This window comes from Protopterus annectens, chromosome 1.part0, assembly GCF_019279795.1.
Source record: "Protopterus annectens isolate FY-2018-M chromosome 1.part0, PAN1.0, whole genome shotgun sequence".
NCBI lineage: Eukaryota > Metazoa > Chordata > Ceratodontiformes > Protopteridae > Protopterus > Protopterus annectens.
In genome coordinates, this window is record NC_056725.1 from 783,811,388 (window position 1) to 783,826,662 (window position 15,275).

General features: G+C 41.5%; 1 protein-coding gene across 2 annotated transcripts in view; it reads right to left on the bottom strand.

Annotated features, from left to right (window-relative positions):
• The window catches only part of MRPS12 (mitochondrial ribosomal protein S12), a 327,687-nt gene that overhangs the window by 169,871 nt on the left and 142,541 nt on the right, over positions 1-15,275 (bottom strand). The window contains exon 5 of one of the 2 annotated variants that reach the window (XM_044063039.1): positions 11,332-11,379. The exons of the other annotated variant lie outside the window; for it this stretch is intronic. Coding sequence (XP_043918974.1) covers positions 11,332-11,379 — 48 coding nt within the window. The remainder of the gene's footprint in view (positions 1-11,331; positions 11,380-15,275) is intronic. 2 annotated transcript variants of the gene reach the window in all.

A 15,275-nucleotide genomic window follows, 5' to 3' on the forward strand; every position in this document is an offset into this window, starting at 1 on the left:
AAGTACTGTGACACTATTTTTGGAGTTTCTGGATGTCGTGTTGGTGAAACGTTTATATTTAGGAAGACAGCCTTTATTGTAACCGCACTACCGTGAGTTTTCTATAGTTAATACCAATTAATGTATATGGTTTAACATACAGGGATAGAAGAGCTGGGATACTGGAATGGTGCAGAGAAAGTAAAGACTGATTGGCAACACGTGAGGTTTGTATCTGAAGTAGATAGAATACAAATAGAAATTATGTGGGGGCATCAGGTGATGTGGAATTTATGTGAATAAAGGGTCATGAGTGATTTTTCTATTTAAAGATTACATAAAAGTTTTAAATACATACACTACTTTGAAGGAATTTATGCATACACATATATTAAAGGTAGAAAAGGATTACTTGAGCAAATTATGCCATACATCAGTAAATATGACTCTTAAAGGAATGGGTGATTTCAACATTTGGAAACATAAAAAGGAAATGTAAAAAAATAGCAATGTTATGAAATAGTAAATTTAAGAATGTGGAATATGGAACAACGGACATGCAAGACAGAAGCACCTAAAGCAAAGAAATTATTTTTTAACTGAAAAATTAAAAGAAATTGATGAAGGTTATGTACCTACTTTTTCAGATCATACAGAGAGATAAGGGTAGAAAATAGAGAAGAGGAGAGATGTATTAGGGAAATGTATTATGATGCATTTGGGAAAAGGTGTTAATGAACAGTTGAGTGAGGAAATGAAAAGTTTATGGTACATCATAAATCAATGAGACCTTTTTATAAATCTTGGATAGACTGGCAGAAGAAAAATACAGAAAAAAAATTTGTCAAACAGAACATGTCCTCAGAACAGGAGAAATGGAGAGGTATATGAACTTAAAGACTGGTATTAGGAAAATAATAACGCAAGATATAACCTCATAAACATACTGGAAGAAAATAAAAGGAATATCAACAGTTTATTGCATAGACATAACTACGATGTTGAAGGAATGAAGTAGCAGTGTTGCCTTTTTTTTTTTTTTTTTAAGCAAAGCCAATAAGAAAAGTTATTTTTGTAATGAAGGAATTAAAAAGATGAAAAGGGAAATATAAAATACAGTTTATGGATATTCTATATTAGTGAAAAATATAGAAAGGACTATAAAAGAAGTTTGCTGGGGGGTAAATAATCTTTTGAAACTGATAAAGATTTGTTCTTAATACAAACATTTTTAAGTGAAATGGAAGAAGTTATTAAGCATTTAAAAAGTGTTGTTGAGAATGGATGGTATTCATCATAATGTGTATAGGTGAAAGAGTGGCTTGCAGAAATATTTATTGACAGTTTGGAAGCTGAGGTGATAAGAGATTTGTATAGGAGTTATCAAGTATATCTGGAAGAAAGAGGAAACATTATGTAGAGAATTGGAGGCCAATAACATTAAATAATTCTGGTTAAAAGTTTTTTTAATGAAAAATTATTCAGAAAGATGAAAAAGTTATGAAAAGTATTCGGAAAGATTTGAATGTGTGATGGAAGAAGTCATTATTGAAGGTAATACAGGACTAATACAGGACAGCCAGGAATTATTAATTTATGTAAAAGAAATTACTGACAATGTAGAACACAGAAAAGACTAAGTGAAAGTTGTAGTAGGTGATGTAAATAAAGCCTTTGAAAACATTGAGCATGTGGCCCAATGGGACACCATAAACTATGGTGTTGAAGACATGATCCTTAATATTGCCATATGACAAAAGTGAGGTGAATGTTTTATCAAATTGGTGGTTATCAAGTGTTATTATGGCTAAGAACAAAGTGCATCAAGGCTGTCTTGTAAGAAATGTTTTAGTTAACCTGGTTATAAATGCATTGGTTCAAATGCTGAAGGATAAGAAAGATATAAAAATAAAAATCACTTGTGTCTTATGCAGATTACATAACAATCATAAAGAATAAAAAATGGATACATTTCTTTGTAAACTTATGACATATGTAGGGTTGACTTTAAATATGGAGACAAGTATAGGTTTTGGTTCATAGGCATGTACTAGGCTAATGGCCCTAGAGCCTTTACAAGCCTAGCCCATAGGATTGCTCTGGCATCATGATGCCAGACATTAGTTTCCAGTGCCTATAATCGAGCAGAGCCACTGAAGTGACCCCAAGGTGAATTTTCCATTTCCCATCCACTCGTCAAGATTTCTTTAGAAGGCGGCCAGTGAGGAGCTCTGCTTGACATGTACTGGAAGTCTATTCCAGAGTACGGCCAGTCTCTGGGTTAAAAACCTGTCCCTCCAGCATGTTCTGTTGATTGAGGTAACAAGATTGAGGTCTCTGGAGTATGTGGGTGCCGAGGGATTGTGATTTTTTTAGATGTAGCATATCTGTGTCTATATTACATAGTCAAACTTTTAAAAGTTTGAACATAATATGGTTGACAACATATGATCGAACTTTCAAAACTTTGAAAATGTAATAAAAGAAATAAGCCAAAGAAAAAAACTACCTGTACAGTCTGCACCCCCCACACACCCCTATTTAAACATACCAACTCAGAGATCGCACTACAGTGCAGAAAAGGGAAATCTCCCTATTCCGCACTGTAAGGAAAATTCTTTGAAACGTTTGAACTTTTAAAAGTTCGATCATATGGTGTTGTCCATATGGCGTTTGAACTTTTAAGAGTTCGACAATGTGATATAGATCCGCATATCTAACAGGGTTGGGTGAGACATGGCTTTGTAAATCAAGCAGAGACCGCCTCTAAGTAAGTGATATGAGGCGGAGAATTCAGAGACACAGTTGCCAGTACAGAGATTAGAACCCCTGTCTATCTAGTTGTATGTAACATACTGCTATGTACTTATCACAAGCACCACGACGCTTAGATTCCTTGGAGATAAGGATAGGATTAATGGAATAAAGTTTAACAAAGAGGAGTTTAGTTAGGTAAACCTTTTGGAAGGAGGAAAATCGTGGAAAAAAGTGGGTGACATTTTTTGTTTAGTTATGTATAGTTTGTTTTGGAAAACATTTAGGTTATCGTTCAGAAAAAAAGTTTATTTAATTAACTTTTGTACACTAGGAAAAACAGCATATTTGGCTAAAGTTTACTTGATACCAAAGAGAAATTTTACAAATTTTGTTTTTTTATGGGGTTCAATACTAAATCCAGTTAAAAGAGGAGTTACTTTTGTAAAAAAAAAAAGATAGATGTTTAAGCTTGAAAATGTCTATTGTGTATGGAGCATCTAAATTTTTGTTTTGGGTGTTAAAAATATTATTAAGGATTTCCATTTGGAGGTAAATATTTTATTGATAAATAAATCTGGTGAATTATGGAAATGTTTTTATCAGAATAAAAAGAAAATAAAATGGTGATATGAGGGGACTTAAAAATTATGGAAATTAAGTTTGGATAAAATACCTAAGAAAGAATGGTATGAAGATATGATGGAAAAGTTTTTTTTTAATGTTATGTTAAACCTTGGGAAGGGGTTAGTGAGGAGACTGTAGAGGATATTAAAAGAAAAAAGACTGGAGAATATGAGCTTTGTAAGGATTTTGCATTATACAGTTTAAATATGTCATTAGTTGAAGGGGATACAAGATATAAAAAAGATATACATACATATAAACATATATATATATATATATATATATATATATATATATATATATATTTTTTTTTTTTTTTTTTTTTTAAGACGACAGAAACAGCTTATCAAGTCTGTTTGAATTGTAAGAGTAAAAAGTTTGAGAGGATATATGTAAAAGTGAACTATTAGGAAATTATTAGGTAATATTAAAAATATGAAAAAGTATGTATGATTTTGTATGAATATTATGAATATAAAAATAAAATAGGAAAATTTGTTCTAGTCAATTTGGGAAATCTGAAAAGCCAGGACACATGAAATTTTGTTTAATCAATGCGGAATTTAGCTGATACTATGAAGAAAATGAGAAGTTATGTACCTACCATAACGTTCCATGTTAGTCGTCTTCTCTCGCCTTCTTTCTTGCTTGATGGGTTCGGAGCCGATCCTCGGCTCCGACTCGGCACTTGCTAAGCTCGAGAGTCACTTTTACCAGCTCGAGGCAGCCCCATATCCCATGATGCAAGGCGGTAAGTACCCAGATCTCGTTTGATGACAAAAGGGCAATAGCACCAAGCATAAACACTTCCCAAAGGAAGAAGGAAGAAAGAAAAACTTGCAGGATGGAAGAAGGACCAGCTTTGTATGGTCTTCAGCATCATGACTCCTTGTAGAGAAAGGTCTGTCCAGGCCTGGGGGAAGGAGGGAGGGTCGCAAGAAAGAAGGCGAGAGAAGACAACTAACATGGAACGTTATGGTAGGTACATAACTTCTCAATGTTAAGTTGTCAATCTCGCCTTCATTCTTGCTTGATGGGACCGCGTCCCTAGCACCTCTATCCTGGGTGGCTCAATGGAACAGACTCTTGAGAACTGTAGAACCAAAACTGGCTCTGTCCCTGGAGGCAAAGTCCAATTTGTAATGGGAAACAAAAGTATGAGGAGTGGCCCAAGTGGCCGCTGCACAAATAGTGTCTAAAGGAAGTCTAGCTTGAAAGGCCGTAGAAGTAGCTAAGCTTCTGGTTGAATGTGCTTTAGGTTTTGAGCACAGCTGTTTTCCCCTGAGCCGATAAATTTCAGAGATGACAGAAGAAAGCCATCTAGATAAGGTTACTTTTGAGACAGGAAGGCCTTTCTTGTTATCAGCGTAGGAAACAAAGAGTTGATCGGATTTCCTAAATTGTTTAGTTCTGTCCAAATAATATCTGAGTTGTCGGTGGACATCAAGATAATGTAGTTTTTGTTCCGATCTGTTAGAATAGTTAGGGAAAAATACAGGGAGATCAATGGATTGATTTAAATTAGTCTTTGAGGCGACCTTAGGCAAAAAGGTCGGATTAGTTCTCAATGATACTCTGTCTTTGTGAAAGACCAAATAGGGGGGGCGAACAGATAGAGCATGAAGTTCAGACACCCTCCTGGCCGATGTAATAGCTACCAGAAATAAGGTTTTCCATGAAAGAAATTTCAGGGAGCAAGAAACAGCTGGCTCGAAGGGGGGAAGAATCAAGGATGTCAGCACTAAATTTAGATCCCATTGAGGAGGAGGACTCCTGACTGGAGGCTTCAGGAGGAAAATTCCTTTCAAGAAGGCTCTACAAAGCCTGTGGGACATAATATTGTGATCTGCGAACCCGACATGAAAGTTCGAGATAGCAGCCAATTGAACTCTAACTGTGGAAGAAGAAGAGCCTGCATGAAAAATCTCCGCTAAGAAATCCAAAACTGCCTGAACTGGAGCAGTGAAGGGATCAATATTCTTGGCTTTAGCCCAATAAGAGAAACGCTTCCATTTGCTTGTATAAATCCTCCTGGTAGAGGATTTTAAGGAAGCTACTATAATGTCTCTAACAGAGTTAGAGATCAAAGGAAGCCTGGCTAAGGAAGGAAGTGGAGCAACCATGCTGTGAGGTTGAGAGAAGGGATAGACCGGTGCAGCTGACCGGATTGGTGAATCAGAAGATCTGGCACTGGGTCCAGATGCCACGGCTGCACCAAAAGGTGACTATGGAGGAACGGAAACCAAATTTGTCGAGGCCAATAAGGAGCAATGAGAATCATTTTGGCTCTCAAAACGGTTGCTTTCTGGATAACTTGAGGGATCAGAGGAAAGGGAGGAAAGGCATAAAGAAGTCCCTGGGGCCAATCCTGGGTCAGAGCGTCTCTGGGGGGATGGCCTGGCAGAGGGAAGAGAGAGAAGAAGTCTGGGCCATTTGCTGTTTTGGGGAGTAGCAAAAAGATCGCAACATGGGCGACCACATTCCAGAAAAATCTCTTCCACTATAGATTGCTTGAGAGACCACTCGTGAGGCATGAGAATAGCTCTGCTCAATCTGTCCGCTAAAATGTTGGTTTTCCCAGGGATATGCGTTGCTACCAGAAACCGATGAGAGGAGATCGCCCATTGCCAAAGTCTGAGCGCTTCTCGACACAAGGGGTAGGACTTGGTTCCGCTCTGTTTGTTGATATACCAAACTACAGACATGTTGTCTGTGTGGACTGCAATTGTCCCTACGGGAAGAAAGTCGTTGAGGGCTTGCAACGTTAAAAGCACTGCTCTCATCTCTAGGACATTTATGTGCAGGTGGTATTCGAACGGTTGCCACGTCCCATGAACCATCCTGCCCTGATAATGACCCCCACCCGATCAGGGAGGCATCCGTGGTGACAGTGGCTACGGGGGATGGGGGTACAAAGTGTCTGCCTTGGTGAATCTGGGGAGAAGTGATCCACCAAGCAAGATGATTCTTGCAAATCTGTGTCACCAGTATTTGGTGACGCATTGGAAGTTGTTGGTAAGACCACTGAGTGAACAACATCCACTGAAGAAGGCGCATGTAGAAGCGAGCCAGGGGAAGAAGAGTAATGGCCGCAGCCATGAGGCCTAATACCTTTAGAACCATTCTGGCCTGTACTTTCTTGTTGGCTAGAATGATCCTGACATGACTTTGAATGTCTGAAACTCTTTGATCTGTAAGGGTAGCTGACATCCGAACAGTGTTTAAGTTTGCCTATGAAAGTAATAGACTGGCAGGGCAACAAGGATGACTTTTCGAAGTTGATCGAGATGCCCAAATGAGAACAAAGATTTATTGTGTAATCCCTGGCCTGAACAAGCTGATGCCTGGTGGTGGCTGAAAGGAGCCAGTCGTCGAGATACGGAAACACCTGGAATCCTTGACGTCACAGGTGAGCCGTGACCACTGCCATGCATTTGGTGAACACTCTGGGGGCTGTAGTGAGACCAAAGGGCAGGGCTCTGAACTGGAAATGACTGAACCCCAGCCGAAAGCGGAGAAATCTCCTGGAGCGTCTGTGAATTTTTATGTGATAGTACGCATCCTGAAGATCTATTGAGCACATCCAGTTGTCCTTCTGTAAGAAGGGCAGTATTGACTGAAGAGTGACCATTCGGAATCTTGTCTTCCTCACAGACTTGTTGAGTCTGCTGAGATCCAATATTGGTCTCCAGTCTCCCGTCTTTTTGGGGACCAAAAAGAACCTTGAGTAGATTCCGGGCTCTGAATGATCTGTTGTAACTTGCTGAATGGCTCTTTTTAGCAGTAGTTTTAAGACTTCAAACTCTGCAATTTCCCTTAGACCGGGTGGTACATCTGGAAGGGAATTTGAGGGATAGAAAGGACTTTCCTCGAAAGGAATTTTGTAACCCTCGGATATGATCGACTGTACCCATCTGTCTTGAGTGAGGGAACGCCAGGCTTCTGGGTACAGCGATAGTCTTCCCCCGACTGCCTCCAAGGCGGGACAGCCGGGCAACATCTCAGGGATGCTGAAAGGGCTTGTCAGAGAGAGACTCTCTGTTTCCCTGGTTTTGTGGACCCCCTCTGCCTCTAGAGCGGCGTCTGTTGCTGTTACCCCCTCTGCCTCTAGGGGTAAACTGACCACGTGAATCCGGCGTGACTCCTTGGGATTTGCGGAACCACATTTTGCCACCCTTCTGTCCCTTGGGGTAAGGTCTAGAAGGGGTGGAAAAACGGACTCCTGACAGAAAGAGTTTTGCCGTCCTGCTCACACCTGGTCAAAGTTTCCTTCACTTGAGGGCCAAACAAAGCTGACCCATCAAAGGGAGAGTTTGTGAAGGACGCCTTAAAGGGATCTGCAAAATTACAGAGCCGCATCCAGGCTTGGCGTCTAAGAGCCACACCTGTACCTGCGGCTCTACTCGCTCCATCAGCAGCATATGATATCAGCCGCATGGAGGAGTTAGCAATGGAGTTAAGGGTTCCTAGCTGCGAAGCAATTTTTTCTTGAGCCCCTGCAGCTGTAGGATCCTGTACTACTTCACCTAGCTCCTTAAGGATATCCCTCTGGAGTCTGGTGAAGTGACATAGGTAGTTCAGCGAACGCATACCAAAGGTCGCTGAAGAAAACATCCGCTTACCATATCTATCCATGGTCCTAGAGTCCTTATTAGGAGGATGGACAGGTACGGAAGGATCTGCAAGTTCCGCCACCACCATGGCATCAGCGGGGACACCTTTTGTGAGGAATTGCTTGTCCGACGGGGCAGTAATAAATTTAGAAGGCCTCCTAGGGACTGGCTCTACAGAGTCAGGAGCAGCCCACGCCTTTCGAGCAATAACCTGCATAAGGGGGTCGAAAGGCAGAGACACCCAGGAGGTGGAGGGCCGAGATCCAAACGCCTCCAGGTATACTGACTCATCCTCAGAGGGATTGTTGGTGGGCCAGTTTCCCCTCTGTCTAAGGAGTTCTAGGATGTCTGAGAAGGAGACATCCTCAGAGGGGGATCTTGGGGATCCCTCTGACTCATCTAAGTCAGTATCCAAGTGATAGACTCGGGAGTCTACGTGTTTCCTCTTACAAGTCCTCTTCCGCGGAGGATCTCCCGACAAATCAGGAGAATCCTCGGAAGAGGGGGGATATTCCCAGTGGGGAAACCTGAGGCGGAGGATCTCTGGGTCCGGGAGCAAGAGAAGTGGCAGAGATGTCAACAGGCACTATAGAGGGAGGAGCTAAGGGAACAGACTGCTGGCTGAGTCCAGTGGCCAGCACACTCTTCATCACCTCGAAGGCTCCCCTCCCAGGGAGGTCCGAGAGAACTCGCTCCGAAGAGCTAGGACCTCCAGGACCCACCGAAAAGGAAGGCTCCGAGGCAGACGTCGGAGCCGAGCTCACCAAGGCCGAGGCTCCAAGGGGAAGAGCAGGGTCGGACAAGGGTCCGATGCCACTCACCCCTCGGAGGAGACCAGGGAAGCCCGGCCACCGAATCCCTCTAAGGAAGGTCTTGAAGAGGAGATAAGAGTAGAGGCTGAAGGAGCAGAAGGGGGTATCTGTCCCTCAGCCGTAGCAGAAACTATTCCCGAAGACTCCAACTCCAAACTCTGAGGTAGAGTCGAAGGAGGAACTGCAATGGGGTGTGGACTAATAGTCGTCTGCTGAGACGGACTATGTAGCATTTGGGCCAGTGCCTGTGATTTTAGTAATCTACTGACCACTCTCTCTAAATCATGGTCAGAAAGCCTGGATGACCTTGAAGATCGGCTCCGATGGCTCCGTTCCGAGAGGAGAGGCGAAGCCGGAGCCGAGAGTATCGGCTCCAAGGAAGGGGACCTAGATCTCTTCCTTGAAGGAACCATCGGAGCCGATGAAACCACAGAAACTGTCGGAGCCGACAACTTATCGGCACCGACAGGTAGTTTCGATGTATCGGCTCCAGCCGGAGCCGATACAGCCATAAAAGTAAGGGTGTCGGAGCCGACACCGATGCCTGAGCCACATGGTGGTCGGAACCGATCGGAGCCGACACCGAAGTGGTTGAACCAGAATCGGCACCGATAGCCATCGGTGCCGAAGGTTTGAGTAAACAAGAATCGGCTCCAGCCGGAGCCGATCTCGACTCTAAAGGAGTCGGAGCCGAGGCCACAGGCTTGGACACAGAAGCCTGGGCCTTGGAAGACTTTGAAGTCTTAGATGGAGCCGACTTGGCCGGAGAGCCCTCCGGCTTAAGAAGGCCCCTCAAAATCAATTTATTTCTTCTTTCCTGCAGGACTCTCTGGCTAAAAGAGTGACATATAGCACAGGAGTCCTGCAGGTGAAGAGGCCCCAGGTAGTAAAGGCAAGAAGTGTGAAGAGTCACACTTCTTAAAGCCTGAGACCCTTTCCTTAGACATGGTGAACAACACACACAAACAACACCAGTCCAAGAAATTAAATTATATATCCCAAAAAACTATCAATAACACACACACACACACACACCCTAACAAGGGGGGGGGGGAATGGGATGGGAAAAGTCTGACTAAAAGTTTTTAAGGAGACAGAGAATTTCTAGTCAGAAAGGGACTACAACTCTGTTAAAACTATAAATTTTAAAGTTTTAGAAGAAAAGGGGCAAAAAGTAGTAATGTAAAAAATCACTTACCAGGAGCTGGTAAAAGGAGGACCTCATTAGCGAAGCGGCAAACGAGATCTGGGTACTTACCGCCTTGCATCATGGGATATGGGGCTGCCTCGAGCTGGTAAAAGTGACTCTCGAGCTTAGCAAGTGCCGAGTCGGAGCCGAGGATCGGCTCCGAACCCATCAAGCAAGAATGAAGGCGAGATTGACAACTTAACATTTAGTAATTAAGGATACAGAAGTTGGGGTGGGGAGTGGAGATGTAAGAAAATGCATTTTGTCCAAGACTACATTATTTCTTGGTAAATGAAGGTGCAGATACATGTTTAAATTATAAAGTTCTAGCCCTTTTTTAGATGGTTTCTGTAAAATGCTTTTATAAAGCCCACCCCCCCTTCGATAGATGGCAATGGATTTTCTACATCCACCTGACCTACTAACAATGCAAGCAAATAGGACCTCACTTTAATATCTCATCCAAAGGACGATGCTAAGAAGTTTATGGCCTTACCCTACATTATGATTATATGTGAAAGCACCAACTGTCCAAGAACCTCATTTTCACTCTTGGGAGGTGAGACTTGAAAACTGAGTAACCATTCATATGGCTTATGGAAGAAAAAAATGTTACTGCAGTTACCCAATACGCAATCAAAAAGATCAGACTAGACCCCAGTAAAACAGTAGCAAATGTAAAGTTATTTCACAAACAGGAGGGCTTGCTAAGGTAAAACTCTGTGCAGCCACAAATTTAGACTACCTACCTTTGCATTGCTAGCATTGCCAAGCTCTAATACTGCTTTCCAGGTAAAATAATACAGATCAAATTAAGGGACATACAGAACAGAAAGACAGTTTTACGATGAGATCTAAAAGAATGACAGACAGATCTACCATGGCGAAACACTGTTACTTCACCTCCTTAAAGAAAAGAACATATAGACAGAAGGATAAAACAGCTGAGATAAACTCACCCAAGCCAGAGACAGATCTTTCCAAGCCATGGATGTTGAATTTTATTTGGTGATAGGACACATTTTAGACTAATCAACTCCTTTCACAGAAAAGTAACCATGCCCTGAAAGAATTCTGTTTGCTTGAAAGTTTGTTCTAGGCTTGAACCCTTAAATCAATGGGAAAGCCTGGAAATTAAATCATAATGCAGTTTTTGTTCAACTCCCACACAAAAAGTAAACATGAATATCCTTGCATGTATCAAACTTTCAAGCATATTTATGCAGAACAAAGCTGCTGCATAAAAATCCACATGGATTATATCACTAACATTGTTTTTACAAACAATCTACTTAAACCTATTACCTAAAACCCTGTTTGCAGACAGCTGTCTTACAATAAGGTCTAGAGTACTTACAAATACTGCTCCTTTCAGCATGTCTGGAACAGTCATGGGGATGAAACCCTGAAAAGAAATAAAGAACACGTTAGCCATATGATTTGGAGAAAAGTTCTACTTCAGAAAATAATTTCATTTTGTATGAATTAAGTTTGAAAATTTAATAATAATCAAATGAAACAAGAAAACTGAAACCAAACTTTTTTTCCATTTACCAAAATATATTTTCTAGTAGAATTTTTTTTCGTCTCCATTAGTACTTGCAGTAAATCCTCAAAAAAATATGTACACAAAAGGTATTAAGACAATATCATCCAGGCAGTTAACTACAGCTGAGGTCAGGATGTATCAAACAAGCCTGTTCTTGTGTGAGTAAATCCAGTCAATGAGGAAGCTTATAGTAACTGCCCTTGGCCATTTACAAAAGAAGAGAGAAAGTGCAGTTGCATAAAACCTTACCATAACAGTTGATGTCTCTCTTTCACAGTTGCGGTATTCATCACCTCTGGGATCTCCTGCCAAGGATAGCCCAATGTCCTGCCCATCATACCTCTCAACCTCTTAGCACATGAAGTCTGGACAAAAATAATGGGGGAGACAAAAGCCCACAAACAGGGACAGATTTTAAATATTGCTCTTATGAACTTAGAAAGTTGCTAGAACAACAGGATTTGCATTAGCATGTAGCTTCTGAAGGATATGAAGACTGAAATTCAAATGTATGTCATTATTTAGTGACTTCAGTGATAAATCTGGACAGTTGAGACATATGCTTGCCAGTATACCAAAACCTTTTACTACCAAGGGGCATTGTACATCAGACATATGCTCCCTACTCAAGTGTAGGGCATTAAAATGACTGTCAAACCATAACTGAAGTGCCCCAGGAGAAGTAGGACCTCCAATGGAAAGGAGAACATGTACATCTACAGACTGGAAGGAGAAGAACCTCTTGGTCAGAAAGAAAATACCACCCATGGTATAAGAAGAAAAGAAAAGGGGGTAAAGAGGGAAGCGTGAATACTGCAACAGTGAAAAGAAGGACATCTACTGTTGTGGCAACATTTTACACAACTGTACTATGTCCTTCCATATCACAGTTACAGTATACATCACCACTGGCAGGGTACAAAAGCTACTAAGAGGGTAGGGAGAAAGAAGGCAAGGAAGAGCCCTCCATAAACCCATGAAGGATAGGCAAATCCTGCCCTGGCTCTGTAAATGGTATCCAATTTGCAATGCTTTATGAATGTGTGAACAGAAGACCAACTACTAGCTTCAAGAATGGATTTGGTGTCCAAACCCTTAAACAAAGCCCCCTGAAGAAAGCAATGCCCTAGCAGAATGACCCCATAAAGAAGCAGACAACTGTTTATCATGAAAAGTATGACACAAAGAAATGGCGTTGGAAATCCAAAAGGAGGTGGTATGCTTAGAAAGACAGGTCCAATGTTCCGGAACGAAAAGAAAAGGCTGATCAGACTTACAAAAGGCTTTTGTTTTGGCTAAATAATATCTGAGCTGTCTATGCTGGCCCAGTAATCAAGGAGCCTCAATCCTCACCACTTACACCAGTGAGGGGCATCCACATTGGGAGGATAATAAGTACACACACAGTACAGTACAGTTTTCCTTAAGAGCACACACAGATCACAGTTAGTCTGAGGCTGGTTTCTCCCTTTCTCACTAGATCCCCAATAAGACTCCCCACTGGCACAGCTACAGGGTTCAGGTTTCAGTCAGGTAGTCAAGCCAAAACCTCCAGTACCCTCTCTGTCCAAACAGTGTTTCATGTCCCTTCCCAAGTAGCTGACACACACACACGCATTGAGATTTGATTTATATACAAACACACACTCCTGGGGAAGGCTGGCACAGGTTCACTAGCTATGCCCTCCTCTGCCCAGGCTATAAGGTAGTAATCCACTGCCACCAATTACCCTTATCAGCTACTATAAAGGGCCTTACAAATGGGTGTCCAATTCTACTGCGCAATGTTATTATTATCCAATTGCTAAGCGTGACTAAGTCTTGAAGGTTATTTAGGAGTGGCCTATACAGTGTCACCAAATACATGCAAGTACTCTAGAGCATAAATATCTCTACACAAAACAGCCACAGTTAAAGGGTTTAAAATATTTAATAATAAAAACACAAGGCAATACTCATCAATTCAACACAGTGCTAACAGAGAGATTAGAAAACACAGGAAAATATTTTAAAACAATATTGCAGGATAGTCTGACAAATATAGAAAATAGCTAGACTAAATTGGCTATATTCCTGTCTCTAAGAGAAACTATGTTCTAAATTCTACTTACAAGGCAGAGTGCTGGTGAGTTGTTGTCAGCTTCAGAACAAAATACTCTTCTTTCTGTCCTTAAATTAATAAAACACAGTACTGCTGAGTCATTTCAGACTATATAATTCTTGACACTTCTACTTAAGTTTCCCAGGCTCACAGAACTTAAACTTTTAACATTAGTTTTTGTAATCTGCACCTGACAGGAAGCCACAGCAATAAAAGACACTTTACATGTAAAACCTAGTAATTATCTCATCTTAAAACAATAGAAAGAATTTCCAGCCCACACATCCGGTCTCCGAGCTTGAGATCAAACAGTTAAAAAATGCTTTACTTATCAGCTTTCTTCCAGCAGGATGCACTGTGGTTACATTTTTGAAGCTCAAAACATACACAATTTTCTTACATTTGTTACACAAACCAGAGGATCCTATTAATATTTACATGAACATAGAATTATTTACAAAATTCTATCTGACTAGGCTGGCAGCCCCTCAGTTTATCACACAAGGTATGAAGAGCCTTCTCACCAGCACACTGCGATGAAGGGAAAATGGAAGGAAATTGGGTAGATTGGTTAAGGGACAGCTCATTAACAACCTTGGGCATAAAAGAAGGATTTGTATGGGCAGACACACTATCTCAATATAAAACCAAAAAAGGAAAGATCACCATCAAGGCCTGGAGTTCAGAAACTCTTCTGGCAGAGGTTACAACAATCAATAAAAACAGCCTTCCAGGTGCAATGTGGTAAAGCAGCAGTAGCAGGCTCAAAAGGAAACTAAGTGCTTTAAGGACAAAGCTAAGATCAAAAGGAGGAGGAATAGGCTTTCTTGGGGTATGACATGAAAAATGCCTTTTAGAAATTGCTAGATTTCAAATCTATAGGGCAGAGGAGGGTTCAGTAGCAGTAAGGCAACAATTGCTGACAAATGAAGTCAGCATGCAGCAGTTCAGACAGTTAATAAAGAACCAAGGGTCCCCTCCCCCACAGAAAAAAGGATCCTGGTGATGTTTAACATACTAGACAGAAACAATCTCTTCCACTTGGGCTTGTGTGATTTTCTGGTATTGGGTTTCCTGACTTCCTGCAGGACTCTAAGCATGTCCTCAGAAAAATGGTGTTGTAAAAGGAATCAAAACCCTACCACCCAAAGAGATAAGACTGGACAAGTGAGTGCAGAGGAGAGATCCATTGTCCTGTGTGAGAAGGTCCAAGCAGTGAATTAACTTGTGTTGATTGCCCCTAGCCAGATGGAATAAGATGGGTAACCAGTGCTACCTGGGCCAAAAGTAGGTCAGGAACTACATTTCTGCAGTGACCTCCTTGATCTTGTGAAGGATGCTGGGAAAAAGAGAAAGGGGAGGAAAGGCATAAAAGAACATCCCCTTCCAAAAGAAAGACATGGCATCCACTTTCAAAGCCAAAGGACTTGGGAATCTGGAACAGAGCTGTGAGAGTTCCTTTTCCGAGGGGAGGCAAAGAGATCCACTTGAGGAATACCCTATTGATGAACCATGTCCAGAAACACATCTCTGTGAAGCATCCGCTCATGAGGCTGTATCCTTGACCTGCAAACAGAGACTCTGCCACAAGATTGCACTCTGAAAGTATGTACTGGTGTATAGGTTCACTTGCAGATTGATGGATATTTCC